This window comes from Mauremys mutica, chromosome 5, assembly GCF_020497125.1.
Source record: "Mauremys mutica isolate MM-2020 ecotype Southern chromosome 5, ASM2049712v1, whole genome shotgun sequence".
Taxonomy (NCBI): Eukaryota; Metazoa; Chordata; order Testudines; family Geoemydidae; genus Mauremys; species Mauremys mutica.
In genome coordinates this window covers 28,293,983-28,319,486 of record NC_059076.1, presented here as the reverse complement: position 1 = coordinate 28,319,486, position 25,504 = coordinate 28,293,983, and the positions used below count along the sequence as shown (strand labels likewise).

Genomic DNA, 25,504 nt, shown 5'->3' with positions numbered 1-25,504 from the left:
TCTCTTGTGCCCTCCTTCCTCCAGCACAGCACTCCACCATCTCTGTGCATCTACAGCAGAGAGAATACATATGCACCACCAGCAGACAATTTTCTACAGTCTGGGTCCTAGTGGTGGCACTCCACAGTCTGGCACTTGAGGTGGCCACCTCAGTTCGCCTTATGGTAAGGCCAGCCCTAGTCTGGCCCCCATTCTGCCACCATATGTTGCTCCAGTGGTATATATAAGAATATAAAGGGGACACTACATCTGGAGAAGAATTCCCCCAGGTGAGGATCACCATGAGGTTGATGTAAGCAGCCTTATGCATGGCTGATGGTGGATCTGAGGCATGCACATAGCACTTTGTGCCAAAGCAAAGAAGCACATAGGCAGTCCAGGTAAGGCTGCCATAAATTAAAGCAGTCCCCAAAACTGCTCTTACTTATGCTGGGGGCTGCACCAGCCCCTGATAAGGCATAAAGCTACCTTGCCCTCACTTTCTTTTTCCCACAGGGCTGTACCTTCTATTTAGTGTCTCTGATTTCACACCTCTAGAGTCTACAGACTGAAAAGTGGAGAGAGTCAGGTAGCAATGGGACATGGGTTACAGTGAACTCACAACAAAGAAAAGTACATAAGTCATCATCATAGAATTTTATGACTGGAAGGGACCTTGAGAGGTCATCTAGTCCAGTCCCCTGCACCCAAATATGAGAAGTAAAATTTTAACCTCCCTGGGAATACTGGAGGAGGTGTGCCTGCCTGTCTTCGGGGAAATGCTATGTGGATGCAGCACATGATGCTTTGCTCTATTTAACATAGGAACTATGCACTTACTATAGCAACTGTCATCTCATATGGTGCACCTGCTGCAGTGGCACTGCAAAGACATGCCATGCCTTCTCTGAGAGATACACTCAACAATGCGTCGTGTGAGTGCTGCTGTTTTCCACAACACTTGTGAAGAGAAAGATTTAATTTTTACACGTGCACAGTGTGCCCAACTCCATCTTGGCTCATGTGGCAATGTGTAAAGGGCAACCCATGGGTTTCTGAATGGCCTCCACATTGTGTTGGCTAAATTAGCATGTCAGATTTGAATGGAAAAAATCAGACAATATCCTATAAGAATTTTTTTAAATAGCTTGAAGTTTTAATCTAAAGTGTTTTCCCCCCCAAGGTTGCCAATCAAAGCGGTTTTTGGAGCTCTGGAAGCAAAGCTCAATTCACTGTAAATAAGGAGAAAGCAGGCTTCCAGGAACAGCTTGCATGCCGTGAGAGATAGATCTATGCTGGCTGCTTGCCCAGCAATTCAATAGTCCCTTAAGTGAAGCAGGGAAAGAGAAAGAGAAAGAGAGAGAAGGCACAGTGAACCTCTGCTGTTAACAATATAATGGGATAAAGATCACCTCCTATCTCAATACAGGTCATCGGCTTTGGACTGCGGTAGTAGGGGGAAAATTAAAAAAGACAAGTCTGGACACAGTTGTGTATCAGTGAGAGCCAAGCTCCCATCATAACTTCTCAGCATAAGAGAGAGAGAGATTACATTCATTGAGAGTCACAGACTGTGCACTTTTAGCATCTGAATAAAACAACACACATACTGTAGCTTTTCACCTTCAATGACGTGTCATTTGCTTATCAATGTAAATGTCTGATCTCAGAATGATTTTGAGATTCTCCAAGCATCTTGTTATTGGGAAGGAAAGAATACTATACATGTATTAGTGAACCATCTGATTTCAGTATTTAGGATTTCTGAGTTTTGAGACAGTCATGTGACATTGATTAAATGTATTTCAATCCTGCCTCAGCCCCAAAGTCACTGAGAACGTGGACTCTTCCGTTTGGGTTATGCACTGTTTCTCGAATGACAAATTGATGATGGTATGTTGGCCATTGCACAAAACAGCAGATTATGTATCATAATAATTAGAGAACAGAGAAATGATTAGAAATCAAGAATCAACCTGATTCTATGCCCAAAACATAAGACAAAAATCAATTTTCTTAAGTTGAAAAATGCTAGGTTAACTTTTAAAAATTATCACGGCACACCTCTACACTTCCTAGTTTCATCTGGATTTGCAAGAGATACAAAGGCAGTTTATTTTACAAAAGTAAGATGTACCAACAAATACTGTAAGTGCCAAAGAACTTTTTCTCACAAGATTTGCTCCCTCAATCCAAAGCCAAAGAGGTCCTGACAATCACTGACTATCCACCCAAACTTTTCAATGTCTTATCTGAAGCTAACTTTTAAAATTCTTGAGGATAACAACATTAGAGAGGCTGGATATATAGTAAATACCTATTAAAATAACTAATCCATTTCCTAGTGGTGTTCTAGTGTATTTTCCAGTCTTTTACAAATAATAGGGATGCCTCCATTTCTCATGGGTGGTTATTTTACATCCTAATAGACCTCGTGTTATTAAGCAATGCAGAAAAGGTTGACACCATCACTATTATCGATATTTGATTACTACATATTCATTTATAACCTACCACCTGGGATCATCCATTTTCCATTTCAAGTGCTCTTTAATTCCCACCTCCCTTCTTAGTCCGCATGCTATATCATTTTACCATTTAGCAGATATTCAATAGGGTATTTTTAGTGCATTTTACCGCAAGACTTATTATTCAACACTTATCTGCATTTGCCATCTATTAGCCCAAGTACTTAATGATCTAGGTACTTAATCTGATTACATTGCTCCTTACTATTTGCTGTGACTGCTAATTAACTATCACTTGCAGACTTGGAAAATGGCTTCCACAATCAGCCACTAAGTCATTGACATTTGTCATTCCTTTTTACAGCAACTATTATTTATATTACACCAGCGCCCCTAATGTACTATGGGGCGGTTCAGATGCATCTGCAGATAAAGTCCTTGCCCTCTAGAATTTGCATTCTAAAAAGTTAAATCAAACATATGAAGAAAGAGCACCATGCAAACAACTATTTCCATATGACGACGGTAAAGAATCACAGTAAGAGTTGTTTTATTCTTACACTGAAAAAGGAATTTTATCAGGATAATGGTATTATCCATGAAGCTGAGTGTGGGTACACATCTCTCCCTCTATGCTTCATTGTACCACTTATGCCTAGAACCTTCCCAAGTCACCCTCCTCCCAGGCTTCCAGATAGTTTTAAGGAAACTATACACATATCTTCAAAAGTCCCCCCTCCTCCCACACTCTGCCTTCTTTCCTGCTACCCTTTCATCAATGTTCAATCCCTTGGCCCAAATTTTCAGACATTGGCTCTTAAATTGGACATGCAAAAATGTTGTGTACTCACTGGATGAGGCTGCTCCTGTTACATTACTTTAAGTACATCACATGGTTAAATGTGTCCTGAATTTGGGATGTGCACTAGATGTGTTTCTGCATTAACTAATGGACTGGTAGATGGCCTGTGTGGACTCCTGATATCATTAGTATTCCTGATTTTATACATACATATGTTAAACATACAATCAATTGAAAACTTGCTACTGTATTTACAGTTAATCTATGTAACCACATATCCCTATCATTAACCTCATTCTCCCCTACTTAATATCCCCGCCTCCCAGTAGTTTGTTCTTCTATTTGTTGCATCTTGTATTAGGTTGTAAACTCTTTAGGGCAGGGACTTTCTTCTGCTGTGTGTTTGTACAGCAACTAGCATAAAGAGGTCTTGATTCTGATGAGCAGGGCTGATGCAACCACTAGGCGGCCACCTAGGGCGCTAAGTGGTTGGGGGCGCCAAAAAGCGCGCTCAGGGGAGGTGGTGGAGTGGAGGTGAGCTGGGTCAGAGGGGCGCAGGGAGGGGTAATGAGTGTGTGGGTGTGGGTGTGCGCACGCGCAGGGGAATCACTTCCTGCCCCAGCTCACCTCCGCGACACCTTCTCCCCTGAGCACGCCGCCCCTGCTCTAATTCTTCTCCCCTCCTAGGCTTGCTGTGCCAAACAGCTGATTGGCGCCACAAACCTGGGAGGCGGGAGAAGTGGAGCAGCATCGGCATGCTCATGGGAGTGGAGGTGAGCTGGGGCAGGGAGCTGCCACAGGGGGGGCTGCCTGGGCGGGGGGGGGAGCTGCTGCAGGGGGGGGCGTCACAGGGCTGGGAGTTGCGCAGGGGGGGCTCCCCGGCTCTTCCCCATGGCCCCCGCCCCTGCTCCGCCCCAACCTGGCCTCTTCCCACCCCTGCTCTGCCCCAGCCCTGCCCCCACTCCCATGAAGATTGCAGCCAGGTCCAACCCTGCACTCACCACATGGTAAGTGGAGTGACCCGGCCCCAGCCTGCTCCGCTCCCCTGGCTCCCAGCTGTGCCACCGGTGAGTGCTGGGGGGGGCGGTTTCCCCCTCCCTCCTTCCCCCAAGCCTCGGAGCCAGGGGAGCAGAGCAGGCTGGGGACCCAGGCCTCCGCTGGGGGAAGCTGGGGGGGGGAGGGAGGGCTGGCCCCAGGCCTTCATGGGGGACGGGGGGCTGGCTACTTCCTTTGGGAAGTGGAGTGACCCGGCCCCAGCCTGCTCTGCTCCCCTGGCTCCCAGGCTTGAGGGGAGGGGAGAACCGCCCCCCAGCACTCAACGGCAGTGCGGCTGGGAGCCAGGGGAGTGGACCAGGCTGGGGCCGGATCACTCCACTTCCCGCAGGAAGTGGCCAGCTCCCCTCCCCCCTGTCAAGGCCTGGGGACAGCCCCCTCTCCCCCCCGTGGAGGCCTGCCCCCCTCCTGGTAGGGGGGACTGCGTAGGGCACCAAAATAGCTAGAGACGACCCTGGCTCCCTGGGCCGGGGGGGAGGGGGGCACAAGGTGGAAGTTTTGCCTAGGGAGCAAAATATCCTTGCACTGGCCCTGCTGATGAGGCACCCAGTTGCTCATCAAGTAGTAATACATAATAATAATGACTTTCTCTTAGAATAACTAAAGTTGGTGAGACCTGGCCACTGTCTTAAATATGATTATTAAGGTAATCTCCTCTTTCTATCACTTCTTTAGATTACTCTTGAATGACCTGAGTTCTTGTAAACTTCAAGCGTCTCTTATTTGTTTCTGTGTAAGTTAGTGTACTTTGCAAGTCAGAGTTGCATTCTTGGTAGAAGTTGCATTCTTCCCCTTCTGTTCTGTCTTAAACTGTGAATAGAGGAAATTGAAGGGTAGAAAGGATGATTTTTTATATCAGAGAAAATAAAAAAGTAAAAATATGATCCTGTTCCATTAAGATCCAGAGGCCAGACTGTCCCCAGTACAGAAATAACTCATGGTATAAAAGCTACGTGTGTGTATGGAAGAATAAAGCTTTAGAAACCATGGATTTTGGAAAGACCAGTGGGAAAGTTACCTTCTTCCAAGAGCCAAAGAACAGCTGATACTCTTTGGTTCACATTGGACCTGCACTATCATTGTGTATATTCTCTCTGGGGATGCTCAATAGCTGCTACAGAGGAGATCCAGAGGGATATAATACAGCTTATTATCTCCTACTTAGATTTCCATATGGATATTTTCAGACTATACAGTGGATGGCACAGGCACTTCCCCTGCACTCCATGGAGCTCCATTCATGCAGAGCTCCAGCACAGCAGCATCTGTGCAGGGAAAGAGAGAAGAGAGCGTTGCAGTGGTAACAATACTCTTCTCCAGTCCACTTCTCCACATGCTTCCACAGGGTGACAACCACATCCAGGATTAGCAGGGGCAGGTAAAATTTATCTGAAAACTTAACAGCACAACCAAGAAATTTGTCAGAGCATCTGCTACACGGATTTTTCTTTTCCATTTCAAAGGAAAAAATGAAGGCAGAGAATCAGATATGTTGGGAAGAGTGGAAAAAAAGCCAAATAAAGCAGGTTTATTTTGTTTAATTTAGATATGCTATAATATTAAACATTTAATGTAGAATTAAGTAAATGAAGATGGCTTATTAAATAAAGATTAACAAATATACTGCTTTCAATTGATGCATCTACATCATACAAACATTATACATCAATAAAACATTTTCTGATGATCATATACTTACTTATTATTCACCACCACCAATATTTCTCTAAGTGCTATACATTATTTATGTAATGTCTTACTAATTAAAGTAACATAGGATTTTCCCCCTTAGAACAGCCTCTGGTTTTGCCAAATTAATTAGGAGGCTGAGGATCGCTGTTTTTTTTTACCACATTACCTCACAGTATTATATTATGGTTGGAAAACTGGATGGAAGATCCCTGATAACAGATGAATCATTCCATGTTCATCTTCTCACCATCACTCCCCAATGCACTGGTAGCAGGATCAGATCCTGTTAGCATAGGCAGTGACCATATAAAACAATACCACTGAGCCATCAAGGGAGGCACTTAATGATGCAACATCAATAAATAAGCTACATGCTTCTGGGTCATTATACACCTTTAATTTAATAAATAATTAACCTCCTTACCTTAAATACTAGTTCTCCGATCAGTCCATTCCATGACCCATCCTCCTGGGGGCTTCCATACTTGTGATCTGGTGCAACATAAATTTCATATTTAAAGCCAAGGTAATTAGCTAAGGCTTCCAAGACATCTACTGAGAAACCCTGGTATTTCTTCGGTTTTCCCAAAACATTTTCGGACACCATCACAAATGGCTCCTCCTACATAGAGAGAAAGGTAGTAATATAATCAGTTATTGCACTGACCAAAAAGGAGGCTAAATTTAAAAAAAATGTATCAGGAAATTTTATGTTTTCAAGAAACTTGAAAATTGTGGGCCTAATATTGCAGCTCTTACTCACAGTGAGTGATACCTTACTCTGCAGGTAATCCCACTATTTAAATAGGACTAGCTATGAGTAAGGTGGCAAAATTAGACTCAGATACCCGGATTCTGATATCCTTACTCACACTGAAATCATCTCATTGTAGTTACTCTGTGGTCTGTCCCATTTTAGTTAATGGGATGATTTGTGGAGTAAAGGATGTTGATAACTCTTAGAATTTTATTGAGAGTCTCATGTTATTTCTTTTTGAAAAACTAAGTTTTTAGCCCTCGTTTGGGAATTAGAACTTGAAAAAGTGACCCAAGTGCATCCTTAAGGCTCAAGAACCAGAAGACAGAACATAAAATGTATTTACAAAAAACACCCTCATAGACTCAAGGTCAGAAGGGACCATTATGATCATCTAGTCTGACCTCCTGCACAATGCAGGCTACAGAATCTCACCCATCCACTTCTATAACAAACTGCTAACCTATGTCTGAGTTACTGAAGTCCTCACATTGTGGTTTATAGACCTCAAGGTGCAGAGAATCCTCCAGCAAGTGACCCGTGCCCCACGCTGCAGAGGAAGGCAAAAAACCTCCAGGGCCTCTGCTAATCTGCCCTGGAGAAAAATTCCTTCCCGACCCCAAATATGGCGATCAGTTAAACCCTGAGCAGGTGGGCAAGACTCACCAGCCAGCACCCAGGAAAGAATTCGCTGTAGTAACTCAGATCCCATCCCATCTAACATCCCATCACAGACCACTTGGCATACTTACCTGCTGATAATTTGGCAATTGATCTTTGATTAATTGCCAAAATTAGGCTCTCTCATCATACCATCCCCTCTATAAACTTATCAAGCTTAGTCTTACAGCCAGATATGTCTTTTGCCCCCACTACTCCCCTTGGAAGGCTGTTCCAGAACTTCACTCCTCTAATGGTTAGAAACCTTCATCTAATTTCAAGTCTAAACTTCCTAGGGTCCAGTTTATATCCTTTTGTTCTTGTGTCCACATTGGTACTAAGCTTAAATAATTTCTCTCCCTCCCTAATATTAATCCCTCTGATATATTTATAAAGAGCCATCATATCCCCCCTCAGCCTTCTTTTGGTTAGGCTAAACAAGCCAAGCTCTTTGAGTCTCCTTTCATAAGACAGGTTTTCCATTCCTCGGATCATCCTAGTAGCCTATCTCTGAACCTGTTCCAGTTTGAATTCATCCTTCTTAAACATGGGAGACCAGAACTGCACACAGTATTCCAGATGAGGTCTCACCAGTGCCTTGTATAACGGTCCTAACACCTCCTTATCTTTGCTGGAAATACCTCACCTGATGCATCCTAAAACTGCATTAGCTTTTTTAACGGCCATATCACATTGGCAGCTCATAGTCATCCTGTGATCAACCAATACTCCGATGTCCTTCTCCTCCTCTGTTACTTCCAACTGATGTGTCCCCAATTTATAACTAAAATTCTTGTTATTAATCCCTAAATGCATGACATTGCACTTTTCACTATTAAATTTCATCCTATTACTATTACTCCAGTTTACAAGGTCATCCAGATCTTCCTTTATGATATCCCGGTCCTTCTCTGTGTTAGCAATACCTCCCAGCTTTGTATCATCCGCAAACTTTATTAGCACATTCCTGCTTTTTGTGCCAAGGTCAGTAATAAAAAGGCTAAATAAGATTGGCCCCAAAACTGATCCCTGAGGAACTCCACTAGTAACCTCCTTCCAGCCTGACAGTTCGCCTTTCAGTATGACCCGTTGTAGTCTCCCCTTTAACCAGTTTCTTATCCACCTTTCACTTTTCATATTGATACCCATCTTTTCCAATTTAACTAATAATTCCCCATGTGGAACCGTGTCAAATGCCTTACTAAAATCGAGGTAAATTAGATCCACTGCATTTCCTTTGTCTAGAAAATCTGTTATCTTCGCAAAGGAGGAGATCAGGTTGGTTTGGCACGATCTACCTTTTGTAAAACCATGTTGTATTTTGTCCCAATTACCATTGACCACAATGTCCTTAACTACTTTCTCCTTCAAATTTTTTCCCAAGACCTTACATACTACAGATGTCAAACTAACAGCCCTATAGTTATTTGGATTACTTTTTTTCCCTTTCTTAAAAATAGGAACTATGTTAACAATTCTCCAGTCATACGGTACAACCCCTGAGTTTACTGATTCATTAAAAATTCTTGCTAATGGGCTTGCAATTTCATGTGCCAGTTCCTTTAATATTCTTGGATGAAGATTATCTGGGCCCTCCAATTTTGTCCCATTAAGCTGTTCGAGTTTGGCTTCTACCTCGGATGTGGTAATATCTACCTCCATATCCTCATTCCCATTTGTCATCCTACCATTATCCCTAAGCTCCTCATTAGCCTTATTAAAGACTGAGGCAAAGTATTTATTTAGATATTGGGCCATGCCTAGATTATCCTTAACCTCCATTCCATCCTCAGTGTTTAGCGGTCCCACTTCTTCTTTCTTTGTTTTCTTCTTATTTATATGGCTATAGAACCTTTTACTATTGGTTTTAATTCCCTTTGCAAGGTCCAACTCTACATGGCTTTTAGCCTTTCTCACTTCATCCCTACATATTCTGACCTCAATAAGGTAGCTTTCCTTGCTAATCCCGCCCATCTTCCACTCCTTGTAGGCTTTCTGCTTTTTCTTAATCACCTCTCTGAGATGCTTGCTCATCCAGCTTGGTCTACAACTCCTATGATTTTTTTCATAGAGGATTTTTGAATGGTGGGGGTTGGCAACACTAAGATGCTATTGAACAGGTATGATATGTAGAAAGAAGATTTCACGCTTGTTTTAAAATGCATTTGTGCTTTTTATGTTTATATATATTCAATCAATTATTATTTTGAAATAAGCTTTTGAATTACACAATACACTATTAATGATGTCTCATGGGCTCTGCTAAATATCATTTGCTGAAGATCTAGTTCTTGCAGATATTGTTAAAGTCATTGATTTGTTTTCTGTTGAATATTTCAAAAATAAGTCAAAAGACTAATATCAAATGCCTCTCGGTACAGGATTCTTCTGTTTGTGCAATTTAATTTCAGTTCTGCAGAGAGATGCACACAGGATGACTACTCATAAATATGAAGGATTCCACAGGGTTGTCATTTTGTATTGAGTACAAAAATCTGATACAGCTGACAAATAAATGCCATCATTAATTAACATTGTAGACTAAAACTGGACAAGAAGAAGCCACATATTTGAAACACTAACATTTTTCTTGTCCTTCTCTTCCTTCACTGAGAACTGGAAACACCAGATTATTCATTTATAACATGACAAGACAAACTTGTTGACATTATTTTAACTGATTTCACCTAGCGGATACTAGGAATATTTTAAGAAGCAGGTGGGTTTGCCTCTGAAAACATGACTTTGCAAATATTCAGCAAAGGATGTCCTTAGTATCTGACAAAAATAGACATTGGATTGGTGAGTTAGTTTGTCCATAGATAAGACTTCCCAGTTAGTACTGTTTTCTTTCATTTTTCACCAAGATCTGTAAGTGTGGTTTAGTTTTAAGTTAAGCCATGCTGCAATATATTCTCTGCACTTCCAAGGTTGTTTTAACCAATGTTTTTTACTTTCCTTTTTCCCCTACATTATATTTTCTGTTGTATGTTTTTTCCACATTTTTGATAAAAGAAAAAGACAGCCAAAATCATATTTCTGAGTACAAGAAAGTTTTGATTGCCACACAGCTAGCTAACAGGTGATTGATTTGTGGGTTCTCATCTGGGCTTTCATTTTGCTGATCATCTGAGAAAATATCTCCACTCTGCCTATCATCTCTCATTCACAATTGAGAGACTGACTCCCACCTCTGATTAGCCAATGATGCCAGCCTCCATAGCCCACTTGTAAAATTTTCAAACAAGCACCTTCATGCTTTTTCTCATGCTGCCCCTCACACTTGAGTCTACCACCTATTATGCTGACCAATATCATCTCGTTGGTTCCTTGCATTCTCGTTGGTTCCTTGCATTCCCCCGTTGATTTGTCTATATCCATCTGTTGTCTTGCATACAGACTCTAAGCTCTTTGAGGCTGGGACCACGGCTGCATGCACCCAATTCTCTGTCACTCCCTGACCTCCTGCTCCTAACGTTTGTAGCCCACAACTCTATGTAGAGGAAGGATCTTATTGCTCTGTGTGGATTTGTAATCCAAGTCCTAATCAAGTATGTAGTGGTTTTGCCACACACAAAGGTAACACTAAAAATGATGTTCCATATCTCCTTATTTGTTCAATTCTTTCAGTGATATCCAGATGAGATGTCCTGTTAACATGTAAAAAGGGTTTGTTTGGTTTTTATTCCCCTCCGAAAACACAACCTGGATCTGAAAGTCAAGCTGCATTATCTTTTTGTATCTCACACATTGTCACCAGCAATGAAGATTCCGTTGTCAGATCTTAGCTGAGTATTTTGCACATTGCACAAGGTGGAAAATAATCCAGCTGTACTGGCTCACAATTGTAATTTTGCCAATAACCTAAGTAGCTATGACTCAAAGACACACAGAAGGCAGATATTTTGAATAAAGTGACATTTTTAGAGACTGTTGTCACTGTCCTAACTATAACTACACGTTAAGGATACTGTCAAACAAATAAGCACATGACTGGATTGTGTTGGCAAAACATTCTTTTATGACTCTCGGGGGGAAGAAAGTGTTGACTTATTTGCCAAGATATTACTATGCATCTGTCAGGTCTCTCTTGTTATCTTTCAAATCACATGTACAATCATCCAAAATGACAGAGGGATGGCCTAGATGACCTTGAAGTCCCTTCCAGTCCTATGTTCTTATGATTCTAAAATCAGCCAGAAGAAATAAAAATGGAAAGCAATAACTAAACCCAATCGATTAAGTTATTTTCCAGAGATTGGGTCCAAAGAGCACTAAAAGAATTGAGACTAAGTCAATGAAGACCTGTTTGCCTATTAACGAAGACAAACTGTGAATTCTGATTTGCTGATCATTTGGATGACAGATACCCTAAGCATAAACGCAAGCTAGAGGAATAAATGAATACTCTCCCAAAAACATCTGCAGTTTATCAATCTAAGGGCACTATGCACAAAGTCCCTGCTTGTAGAATAGGGTGTTCCAGGAGTTGATAATTTTCATATTAGCAAGGATTTATTCACAACACTTGTTGGGTTATTAGATAATAGCTGCTCATAATTCTGAATTTATATTCAATCAGCTTAAAAGCACCAGCTAATTGCTTTGCTGATTTTAAACAGCATTTAAAGTGTGCAGTTTTCACTATTAATTTAAATCTTTCATTAAATTAGGTAATATTCTTTGTTGGTGAGAGAGTCAAAAAGAAAAACGGTGACCAGTATGTCAGATGGGTAACAAGATACAATCTCCCACATTGCTATGTGGAAAGATGTTCAGACATGCACATTTTTGTTGAATATTAGGAAAGCAAAATCCATCACTAACTTTCTTGTAATATGCTATGGGTACTCAAAAAACATTCAAGAGAGAACAAAAATACTTCTTACATGTGGTTTTTTATTCCCCTCCCCCAAAATGCTGCTGTCTGAAACTACAGTAGTGGTTTATTGATCCTGTGTTTAGAGAGGGAGAGTGACATTTCCCTAAGAATACGTGAAAACAAAAAAGAGTGACCATCTTTCTCTTTGAGAAAACAGGACAATTAATTTTTAAAAAAAAATTCTCATGTGCTGAACAGGAACAATTAGGGGAACAAAAAGTGGGATTGTGCTAGGGTGGGAGACACAAACATGCATGCTAGGTACAGGAAAGAAGATTGAAGGTGGCAGGTAGGCAATGAAGCTTCCTGCAGGCTACAGTAAACCAAAACAATCCTGACCCTGTTTTTCCATGGAAATAAAGGGTCAATCAGGCTACTATGGGATGGACCGCTAAGTGACTCTTTACTCAAGTCCTACTGAGCTGGTGAAAGGAAGAAAATGAGCCTCTTTGTCTCTCCCACTCAAGGACTGCAGGAATTACCTCTGCAGAGGGATTCAGTAACCCCCACAGAGAAGCTGGTGGGGACACGGTGAAGAAAGAGGAGCCTGGGAAGGTAGGGGGTCACAGGGAGCCCTACAATCAATCAATACAATCACTTGTGAATGGGTTGATTGACTGGATCCTAGGGGTTCTGCTGCTCCCCCTTTACTTCAGTTGGCCTGTGATTGAGCTTCTTCTGCCTCAGTGGATCCCATAGCCATCTGATAGCTACAGGTCAGGATTTGATCCAACAAGATTATCCAAAGAGAAGAGAAAATGAGACGTGATTGTAAAGGGAAAGCTGGATAGTATTGCCAATATTTATATAGTTCCAGAGGAAAGACGTGGATGTTTACAAACATAAGGCTAGGTCCTTGCGCCCAGAGGATCTTACAGTCTAAGAACTTGAAGATGAAAGATCTCAAGACCCTGTCAGGTCAGCACCTCTGGGGATCATGCGTAAAGTTAAATGCATGATTAAGACAACATGACATGATCAAGGCAGGTGATGGGGAAAGAAGACATGACAAAAATATATTGGAGATGCCAACCCTGGAAAGCATTTGCCTGCTTCACTTAGCTGTTGCTATAAAGTTTATTTATTTATAGCTTTTCTATGGCATTCATCACCAAAGTCTTTGAGCATCTCACACTTCTGTGGGGTAGTGAAGTATCAACCACATTTTACAGATGGCAGAGAGAGATTATGTGACCTGGACAACACAGAAGTGTGTGACTGTGCTAGGAATTAAATCCAAATCTCCTGAAGGCATGAGTCTTCTTAACCCATAGAATCTCTTTCCTTTTTTGTCATATTTCAGTATTTAAAACATGTAAGTAAATCTATACTGTGTTTAGACACTAGTATGCCTATTAGGTGGATTAGGAGTGGAAAGCAAGCATCATATGTGGGTGAAGGAAAAGGGGCGGAAGAGTGAGATTGCAAAATACAGCAGGTCAGGCTTCATGAGGAGAAGGGAAAATGGACAAGTGAGTAAAAAGCCAATAAATTAGGTCAAGGGTAGAAATGGAAGCTGAGAAGTATCAGAGATTTTAACTTTACCTGACTAGGGGAAGCAAATTGAGAACAGAGCAATATAATAAGGGAGGTGAGCTATAAAGAGAGATATGAAAGACAGAATTGAAAAAAAATTACCAAGGGCCAAGTTCTGCCTTCAGTTACACCCACACATTGGTTTCAGGGGAATTGCATTGGTGTAAACAGAATTTTTAGAAAATGTGAAATAAGAGAGATGGGGAATTTTCTCTAGATATGTCTGCCAGGCAGCTGGTTTTCTCAGTGTACTATACAGAGCTGATAATAAGGAAGGCAGTGAAGTCTAGTTAGAGCAGATGACTAGAAGTAAGGAAACCTGCATTCCATTCCCGACTTAACTGCTCATTTGCAATATGGCATTGGATTGGTCACTTATCTTCTCTGAACTTAGATTCCCCCACATGTAAATGGGGATAAGAATACACAAATTTTCTAAAGTGTCGTGAGACTGTAGGATTAAGAGTGCTATGTATTATTATTAATTCCTTTGAAGAAATTCCCACAGACATGCCGTACATTATAGGAAATAAAATGTCTCTGAAAAGTAGGAAAAGCATCATTGGTGGTATCAGTGGGACAGTATCTTTAAGGACTTGAGAAATAAGGTTACATTAAGTGGCCCATGTGAAATGACTTGGTAGTCTCAGTCCAGTTCAAAGTGGACTAGTGGACAAACCATCACCACCCACTGGTTTCCTTGTTGGCAGACTCAGCAGAGAAACCGACATTTGACTGGGCATGGAAACCCAATTCCATTCTAATGCCAGAGGTGGACTTTCAAGTCTGAAGTTGAGGCTCACAAGGGAAAGTGAGCCAGAGAAGGGAAGCTCTGCTACATTGCTGCTTTCCGTGTGATGCTCACTCTACAGGGGAAAAAAACAGGATTTTGGTCTAAATGGCTGTCAAGCTGGCACCTCTCACAAATACTACATTCTCATAAAAAAATTTAAGATGATGAATGGACATTATTTTTCTATTTAGCTGAGTCACATGTCAACAACAAGGATGGTCTTTTAAAATTAATCATAAAATAGCCTGAGCTTTTTCCAAGAAAACACCTCCTAGAAAGAAGGCTGTATAGAAATTAAACAGTAAACAGAAATATGTTGATTTGTACAACTGGAGAAAATCTCTGGAGGTTTACAACACATATTGAGGCTTGATTCTAAAACTGCAGATGGATGACCTTATGTGCTCCTGCTGTGTTTGGAAAAGAGTGGTGAGATTAGCTAATTAGGTGGGTGATTAGAATTCATAAAGCATATGAAAATGACCTCTGTCTACTATTTATAATTTTCTGAACATATCAGATTATGATATTTTAATATTGACAATCTGAATTCATTAAATGGGACTCCATCAAGGAGCATACATTTTCCTTTCCTCTCTAGCAAAGATGAAGGGGAGAGAGGACGGGGGAGAGAGAAATCAAGTGAAACAAGAAATGTAGCTCTGCCTTACACATACTTTCATGTTTTATAGCCGAGTGAGGTATGACACTTAGTCTGAACTCAGTACTGAACGTAATAAACAGCATGCAGGCACATTAAATGATTCATGCAGACTGAGCGTAGGTTCAGTAATCACATGAGGCAAATATACACCATGATATTTGACAACTGCAGTCACCAGTAAACATCATGGAATTGCTCCCAAATGTGAAATTCGCAGTCATTATTGACTAGTTCAGCTCCATTCTTTTGGCTATTGGATGACCAAATGTAGTCATTACAACCGAGAGGAAGCAGTGAGAAAGGTCGTAAACTACAGCCAAGCTATTTTTCAAACACAAGAGGCTACTTGGTGCAATCACCTTTTCCTTGACTTTTTTAAAAGTTTGAGTTTTAAATTTTAATCACTTTGGACTTTATTCCCCTCTAGATTTCAGAGAGAAATTCACCCCCAAAGATGTCTTTTCCTTGAGTGATTTATTGACCAGGGGTTCAGGGATTACACTTGGATAGGAACAGTTCAGCAGCTTATTTTTATTTGAACACCAAAAGTATATTACTTTGTTAGAATCAATGGCTAAAATTTAATTGAAACATTTTCTCATTATACATAATCCTCCTACTAGCAATGGTTACAGAAAAATAATTAACATAAGAACATAAGAACATAAGAAAGGCCATACCGGGTCAGACCAAAGGTCCATCTAGCCCAGTATCTGTCTACCGACAGTGGCCAATGCCAGGTGCCCCAGAGAGAGTGAACCTAACAGGCAACGATCAAGTGATCTCTCTCCTGCCATCCATCTCCATCCTCTGACGAACAGAGGCTAAAAGACATATGTACACCCTCTCCCCGCAATACTAAAATTAAAGGTCTGTCTCAAACCTACAAAAACAAATACAATTACAGTTAAGTCTTATACTGTTTTTAACACCCAATTTAGGACCTATATAACAGGCTGGATACAAAACCATTGTTTTAGAATCATCTGTACTACAAAGGGCCTGATCAGCAAATCAATTGCATTCACACAACTTCCTTTGACTACTATTGACATGATCAGTCCCTAGAAGCTGAGATAGGTAAGATAAGAATGGAGTTTTAAATTTGGTCCCTATTCAGGACAGCACTTCTTCATGTGTTTAAGGGTACATCTATGCAGCCAGGGAAGGTGTGTTTGTTGCACAAGTAGGCATATCTGCACTAGCTTTAATCTAGCGAGCACGAGTAACAATAGTAGTGAATACACAGTGGCATGGAATTCAATGCAGGCTAGCAACCTGAGTTCATACGCAGGAGGATCCTCGGTGGACTTGGATAGGGATGGCTGAACTGCATCAAAGCCCAGGCTGCCAAGTTTTCACTCCCACATTTATACACAGCAGCTAAATTAAAGCTAATGCAGGTATGCCTACCCATGACACAATCACAACTTAATCTGCACTGTACATATACCCTAAAGCTCACTGACTTTAATGGAACTTTTACCATTTACTTCAATAGGATTTGGACATGTGCTTAAATATCATATGCTTAAATAATGCTCTGAAACAGGGATGCTTTCCTGAATCAGAGGCTCTAACTGTAAACATCTGCCTTTTTATGGGTGTATTGCTACTAATACAATTTCTTTTTCTAAAAAGTGCTTTTTAAAATACTTCTATTGTCTTACTACAGGACTGAGGTTTCCTTCATGGCAATATCATGCCAGTGTTATATTAAGATGCGGCAAAGCTTTGTGTATTGATTTTCATCCACAATAGCCATTTCTGAGCCATCATAGTAGATATGATAAAAATGTGCATTAAGACTAGACTAAATTTAAAGCTTTTAGAGTCATCTTTCATATTATTCCTAATATGTTGCTCCAAATAATGCAATCTGTACAGCATGCTTTATTCTGTACCTGTACTAACATTATTAACCTAGATGGTGCATATTATAGAAAGTAAAGAAAGACTTATGATAAGAATCATACTTTCAGGGTGTGATTTTCAGAAACACTCAGCATAATTGTGTTCCTATTGAAGTCAATGGTAAAACTCTCATTAAGTTCAGTGGAAGAAGAACTAGGCCAATCCACTTTTGAAAATCCCTCCTTAGTTTATGTACCCACCTCCCTTTGATAATCCCAAAATCTGTTAAAATGATGGTCACACATAATTATCCAAGTTTTAGCGATAGGAATGTAACACACTGTTGGGACTACCCAGAATAGAGAGCCACTGTGTTACCTCTCTGCCCGAGCAAGAGTAAGTTTTGCTGGCAATTTAGATTATGCATCAGCTTTCTGCCAGAACAGTCCTCCTTAGCAAATTCCGCAAGGCTGTCCCAGCCCAAACCTCGCTTACTGGGTAACAATCAGTGAACTCCAGACCCCAAAGTCCTTAGAGATGTTTCTCTGCAATGCCCAGCTTCTATCACAGTGCATTAAGATATTAAGTTCACAGTCACTACTCTGTTAAAGACTTTATTAACTTAACTAGGGTAAATGCACCCCCCTATCCAAACACAGCACTGAATTGGTTTATAATAAAAGCAAAACAAGTCTATTAAGAAAAGAGCATAGATTAAGTGATGCCATGTAACAGAGATAAAGATAGAGATGGTTACAAGCAAATAAAAGTGAAAACAAGCATCTAAAAGTCTAAAACAATCTAGCAAATATACAGTCTTTGCTCAAAATGATTTCCTTTCCCCATCGTCTCCTTTCCACCTTTTTACTGGCCAGGACCAATCCCAGAGATCAAATTGCTTGGTTTCGTTGTGTCCTGAGGTGAAGGATAAAGATGGAGTCCTGCTCTGTTCCTTATATCCTGGAAGGGATGTCTTTGTCTTACAAGTCAGGTAGGTCTCCCAGAATTCAATCTCCTGTGTCTCCCTGAGGTGCAGGACCCATGTTAAGTCTCTGTCTTTCAAGTTCGGGAACAGGATAACCCCCACCGGGATTTATTTTGATTTTTATGTTTACTGCCAATATGTAAATAGAGGTAATGCACATTCCTTTGTCTAGGACAGACCTGTTTATCATCATATTAATTACCAGCCTGTTGTTAGCTTTCATATGATACCTCACAAGGCATATTCTATATAATTATCATTGCAGTAGTGTGCAGGGTGTGAATACAGGCGTGCATAGGGTCACAAGGAAAACTGATGCAAAGTGGAGTGACTTGCCTCCAAGTAACAAAACTAGTAAGTAGCTGGGTTAGAAACTGACTCAGGTCTTCCAATTCCCATTCTCCTTTTCTATGGATGGTAGCTCATTTGTAGTATCTGAGTATGTCATTATATAGGCCTAAATAATTCAGGCTTTTTAATATAATGGACACCGATTTTTTTAAAAAACAACTTTTCTATCACTAGATAAGGTCTGATTGATTTGAGCAGACTTTCCCAAAGGAAGAATGTCCAGTGATTATGGCACTAGCTTAGGACTTGAGACGGGAAGCTTCAATTCCTCGTACTGCCACAGACTTCCTTGGGAAAGTCAGTCTCTCACCTGCAAAATGGGGATAATGGCACTTCTCTATCTCACATGGGTCCTGTAAGGTTAAACACATTAGAGACTGTGAAATCCTCAGGTAATGGGGGCCATATAAATATAAACAATATCTATACAAGGAAATACTGCTATAACTAGTCATACTTTGCTTACCTGTAAAAAGGTAAAGTAAACTTTGAAACTGCAGCCGTTGCGCCAATAGCAAATAGTTCACTTTAATATTTAATTCTAAATGATAGTCTTTCTTAGTGCAACAGATACTCAATCCTGCCATTCTGTATGCCTACTGCTCTATTATCCTCCTTAAATTATAAATTGCCAAACCCTATTTTTCTAAATATATACAATCAGATGATACATTCATAAAAAATGATAGTTTATATTTGATCTCCTAAATGTCCAGCCATCCTCTGAACCTGATATTTGGATTCCAGTTTCCAGGTAGGAAAAGCAGTATGGTCAGAGGAAGTTCCATTCCAGAAGACTTTCACCTAAGAGGTAGTGAATCTTATAATGTGTATTTCACACAGAATGACAGCTTCCATCTCAAGGACTTGTGTAACTAGAAAGAATAGCAAACAGCCAACCCACTGTATCATGTATCAATCTTCATGATGTGTTTATTTCACTGGTGGATGAATAAAATCATCTACCAGTGTCAATATAAATTACAGACATTTCACTGAACATTTTTCTCCATGAGTTTGGTTTAAAAAAAAAATCTTCCTGTCCAATCTTCTAAAATGGACATGAACAGCTGAGAGAGAAACATCAAGAAAAGTGGGGATTTGTTGCTATCTTGGGAATTTTGTATTTTTCACCACTAAAGATGAAGAATCGGCCCAAGACAAATTTTAAAACTCCTCTAAAATATTTCTAAAATAGTTCTTGTGCAACATATGTATATACAGATTGTGTGACGCTGTGACATAGTCTGTGTAGTCCGTCGGTTCAACAATGACATTTTCATGCCCTCTTTTTGTGGATTCTGGAGAGACTCTGAAGTCCAAGGTGTGACACGCATGCTCAGGAGCAGATCGGGCAGATAAAGTCATTGGTGAGTGTCTTGGTAGCTATAGCTATATATAAGCTTTTCCCTTGCAGCTAACAATCGATTATTTCTGTCCTCTTCAAAGACTCGGAAAGCTCTGAGCGTTGTGTGTTGCCCTGCTGATCTATTTAATGCAGCCTTCTCAAGATCACCAGGTTTTATTGCACAACAGCGTGTGCTGTTCTTGATGCTGTCCTTGCAGCGCTTTCTGGAGTGGCTTTCATTCCGATGTCCTTGTGCCAATTCTCCACAGAAAATTTTTCTGGAGAGTCGATATTCAGGCATCCTAATGATGTGTCCAGCCCAGCGTAGTTGGGCTTTTATCACCACGGCCTCAATGCTTATGGAATTTGACTTCTGGAGAACCTCCAGGTTGGTAATTTTGTCCTGCCAGTGGATCCCCATATTGGCATGCACAGACCGCATATGGAAGGCCTCTAGCTGTTTGATATGCCATTTGTATAGTGTCCAGGTCTCACAGCCCCTGAGGAGAGATTTGAGCACAAAAGCATTTTAAAGTTTTATTTCTGTTGAGAGGGTTATTGTTGTGGAATTTCAGGACATTGTTACATAGCTTACCTAATGACTGAGAAGCTTTCTGTATCCTGTTCGTGATCTCTTTGTCAAGAGATCCATCATTGGAGATGTTGCTGCCAAGACAAGTAAAACTGTCAACTTGCTTTAGTTGGATTCCACTAATGGATATGCTAGAGGATATAGCATGGAGCGGTGAAGATGATTGTTGCAACATCACAGTTTTCTCCAGGCTGATTGTGAGGCCAAACAATTTTGATGCTTCAGCGAAGCGATCTATGATGCACTGGAGATCTCCCTGTGTGTGTGCTAGGAGGGCACAATCATTCGCAAAGAGTGCTTCTCTTAGTAGTAGTTCTGTTACTTTTGTTTTTGCTTTAAGCCTTGCAAGATTGAAGACTGAGCCGTCATGTCTGTATCTAATGTATAGGACTCTGTTGAGCCCATTTGTAGCATGGTTGAGAACTTGGGTGAAGAAGCGGTTGAACAGTACAGGGGCAAGGACACAGTCTTGTCTGACTTCCTTTGAAATGGGAAAGGAGTCAGTGAGATCTCCATTTAAAAGTACCTGACCTTGCATCCCCTCATGAAATAAACAAATGATTTTTACCAGTTTTGATGGGCAACCAAGTTTGTGGAGGACATAGGATAAAGGTTTTACTGGTACTTGTTTGGGTTATCAACATAACAGACTTGTTGCTTTCATGCCAGCCCTAGCTCATGCACTGAAAACCTTTGTACCACGCCATCAAATAATCCATACATTCCCCCCATGCATACACTTCCCTATCTTTTGACTAATAGATGCATATTACAATTACAGAACATGTTTGAGAGAGGCCTCACCCCTACCACACTTCTACCACAAGCAGTATCATCAATTCATAGTGGTGTGTGATTGCCAGTCATGCTGATAACATGTATATATCACTCAACATGTGTTTCGTAAATGCCACATATCTTAAAGAAAATAAACATTTATAAATTTTTAGGCATCAAACCCACACGTGTTTAGAAGGTACATGGGGGCATGGTGAGCAAGGATGAAGGGAGGTAGATGCATGTGGGAATGAAGGTGGATGTGGATAGAGGGCAGCATTTTATGGAGGAAAAAAAGAAGGGTTTGGCCAACAGGGGGTACAGTGTGTGTGTGTGTGTGGGGGACATAAGCTTTTATGCCTTTATTATAGAATACTGTAATAATTGTAATAAAAATGTTATCCCAATCTCCCCTAAAGCATCCAGCATTTTTCTTGCTCCATTGCTCTTTGTTTCAGATTCCTTCATTGTTTTTGTCCCATGATTTCTCACTCTACATCATTTCTCATTGTTTGTTCTCCTAGGTATGCTTAAATACTTGATTATTTCTTCTTTTTATCCTTCTTTGAAGGAACTTTTGTGTGACTTGGTGGTGGAGGTCAAATCCTGAAGATAGTCTCAGCTTTTGAAACAGGGTCATGGCTTCCTACCCTACTTTGTTTTCTTTTCTCTGTCTGAATGCCACACATCTTTAAAAAAACATAAAAATTTATAAATGTTTTATGCGCCAAACCTGCAAGTGCAAAAAGGTGCCTGAAAAGGTGGACTATCTGCCATTATCTTATCCATGAAAGCACTTACTACTTCAAGGATTTTAAAAATATGCATCATGTAAATTTCTGTGTTTAATCCTGTGAAACAAGTACCGTACTCTCTCACACCTAATGATATTCTCCAAGATGTTGATTATACCTTTTGCTACCCTGCTCCTTAACTCTGCCGATTGCTCTTTCACCACACAGTTCTTCCCGTTCACAATCACCTTGAAGATGGAAAGCCACTCAAATACTGCCTCATCTCTTTCACACCTGTGTAACCCAATGGCCTGTTTTCTTTTTAGTTCCTGCAGAGTTATTCAATTGGACAACGTTTTCAATCCATACCTAATTAACATGTGTAATAAGTAACAGGAAATGATACATAGATATGTATTGCAACATACCATTCTGTATCTCTAGTTACTATTTTTTTTCCTTGTTCCTGCCTGCATTTTCAGGTTAACCTAGTACTGAACATATCTAACTCCAGTATGTACTTCTAATCAGTTTCTATAAAATTATAAGTATAAACCACCACCATTGTATAGTTGTAGTTATGAAATATGCATTCTCCAGACAAGGCCACTGTACTCTTTATCCATGTTATAATACCTTAAAGAAGGGGTTCTCAATCTTTTTCATAACATGGACTACACCTTTACTTTAGAGCGATCATCATGTGGGCACCTCCCCTCCCATTCATTAACACATGGGCTACATCCCATCCCATTCCTGACTGTCTAACATCTCTGTGACAAACTCAGCAACTGATTACATGAAAAAGTGACATTTAGAGAACACAATGTATTTTAGCTGACTTTAAATGCAGATTAGTGAGGAAAAGAAGCCAGAACTACCAAGTGGTTTATGGACCACAGTTTGGATCATCTGCATTAAATTACATGTACTGATCCTCTTTATTAAATTATCTATTTACTCCCACAGGGGAAAAATCCTTAAAATGGAACTAAGGCTGATAATACATTTTTATGAACTATACAAGTAGCTATTTATTTCACAGAATTCAGGAGTTCTACAGAGATACTGTACATTAGATAGAACTTCCACAAGATCTCTCAAGGAAATAATAAAATGCACAATGGTCCTTCTAATATACACAGAAATTTAAAAAACTGACCACTAAGTAAAAACAGTCCTAGATATTTGTTTTGTGAGAGAGAACTAATGTCTAAAGCAAGTTTGAAGTTAATATATTAAGCTGTATTTGAGTTATGCCATATACAATACATTTCAGAAATTTGTCAAAGCCCTATAATTCAACAGCAATTTCTCCAGCTAAGCTGAAACTTTTACTTGGGTGGTGATGGCAATAGGTGATGGGGGAAGATCTGAGCAGAACCCACTCACGAGCTGCAAGACAGAAAGTAACCTTGTTCAGAGAGCTGGAGGGAGTGGGGCTGATCAGGATCAGAATGAAAAAAATGTGTTAACTAGGGAGGCATGTAGAAGGTGAACCACCATCAACAGTGCCACTTAATGGTCAGGGGTGTGTGGCAGGTCATCTCCCCATTGTAAATATAGTCCTGTCCTTCAGTGCCCCCCAAGGGATTCCAATCCTTTCCTTTAGCACAGGGACTTGGGTTCTGGGCCTTCCCAAAGCCCAATGGCAGACAGCTATGCTCTGCATTTTGGGGTGCTATGCAGCTGCCTCCCTAAACCACTTCCTACCCAAGTCTCCTTCTCCCTACAGAGTAGATCAAAGAATCTCAAAGTCTCTGACCTGCACACTCAGTCACACTCTCCTTTGTAGGTTTGCATAGTCTGGTCTCGGGCAATGAGCTCCTGGGCAGCACTTCCCCCCCAAGAGCTCAGAGCAGTGCTCTGCTCTCCCCTTCCACTGCCTGCCGCCCTCTGAGGTGCTCCACTTCCAGTTTTAAGCCCTGTTTCCAGCATGTGCAGGCTTTGCAGGTGGTCCACCTGGGCCCAGAGCTGTTCTTTAACCCCTTGTCCTCCAGCATGGGGTTTGTACACCCTATCACAGGTGACTACTGTGGCTTTTTTTCCATAATAAAACACAAAAGGTGAAATCCTGCCTCTTTTGAAGTCAATGACAAAACTCCCATTGATTTCAGTGGAGCCAGGATTTCATCCAAAGAACTTGCCTCAAAAGGACAATGTTATTATTAGAGTACACTGCATAGTAGAGGCCTGCATGGGACTATTTTTTAATCCCAGTCCTACCCTCTCCTGCTATTATGGCAGCAGGTCCTGTGGGACCCACAGATCCCAATCAGCCATAGGGCTCTACATTAGTCCTATGTAGAGTTCTGCTGCATAGTGACACAAGCACATTCAGGCAAATAGATTTGTATCTGCATCAATACTTTCTATGACGAGTATATCATGTGGGGGAAGAGATTATTAGATGGGTGGAGGGGTAATGAGATATTTGTAGCTCTGTTGCTTGATAACCGCTATATTTTAAGAATTTCTCCTAATTATAAGTAATTTTCAGAATGATATTTTATGAACAAAGAGGACTGTCTGGGTGCATTTTTATAAACCTTGCACGTACAATTACATTTGCATATTCCACTATTTTCCCCATCTTTAATCTAATCTTCTCCTAATCCACGAACCCTCTCAGAAGAACCTTCTAATTATGATTGTTTTATCTACATGTAATCACTTTATCTTTTTTCTGGTTTATTAGTCATAAAAACTGCAAGTGCAAATGGGAGAATAATGAGATTGGGTATTATTAGCCATATCTGAGTAACTTTAACTGGTTCTAAGGTGGAACTATTCTTTTTTGTAATACACCTCTACCCCGATATAATGCAGTCCTCCAGAGACAAAAAATCTCACCGTGTTATAGGTGAGACCGTGTTATATCAAACTTGCTTTGCCCCCCCCCGGTTCCTTGTTCCCTGACCGCCCTCTCCAGAGACCCCCGTCCCTAATCACCCCCAGGACCCAACCCCTTCCCAACCCAACCTGCTCCCTGTCCCCAGACTGCTCCGACCCCTATCCACACCCCCTACCCCCTGACAGGCACTCACCGGCAGTGGTGGGAAGTGGAGCAACATGGCCCCAGTCCGCTCCACTCTGCCACCTCCCAGCCACAGCGCTCCGCTTCCCGCCGCCGGTGAGTGCAGGGAGGCTGGGGAAAGGACACCCCCCGTACTCACTGGCGGCGAGAAGTGGAGCGCTGAAGCTGGGAGCTGGCGGAGTAGAGGGGGCTAGAGCCAGGCTGCTCCACTTCCCACCACCGGTGAGTGCGGGGAGGTTGGGGAAAGGATGCCCCCCGCACTCACCTGCGGCGAGAAGCGGAGCGTCGCGGCTGGGAGCTGGCGGAGTGGAGCAGGCTGTTATTAGTCATGTCCAGTAAATGATGTGAACCAAAGATACTAACTGAGCTGAACCATGCTAAAATTAGTAACAAGCAACAGCCATGCCTGTAAATTGGGGCAGAGTGTGTGTGTGTGTGTGTGTGTGTGTGTGAGAGAGAGAGAGAGCTATCGTCCTGCTGACGATAGCTCACCTCAGTTGATTAGACTCTTCCATTTGGTATGCATACTTCCACCTTTTC

At 41.1% G+C, this 25,504-nt stretch overlaps 1 protein-coding gene across 12 annotated transcripts in view; it reads right to left on the bottom strand.

Annotated features, from left to right (window-relative positions):
- GRID2 (glutamate ionotropic receptor delta type subunit 2) overlaps nt 1–25,504 on the bottom strand; it is a 1,103,852-nt gene that overhangs the window by 196,933 nt on the left and 881,415 nt on the right. For all 12 annotated transcript variants that reach the window (XM_045017699.1, XM_045017705.1, XM_045017706.1 and 9 more), the window contains one exon: nt 6,419–6,616. In XM_045017699.1, coding sequence (XP_044873634.1) covers nt 6,419–6,616 — 198 coding nt within the window. The remainder of the gene's footprint in view (nt 1–6,418; nt 6,617–25,504) is intronic.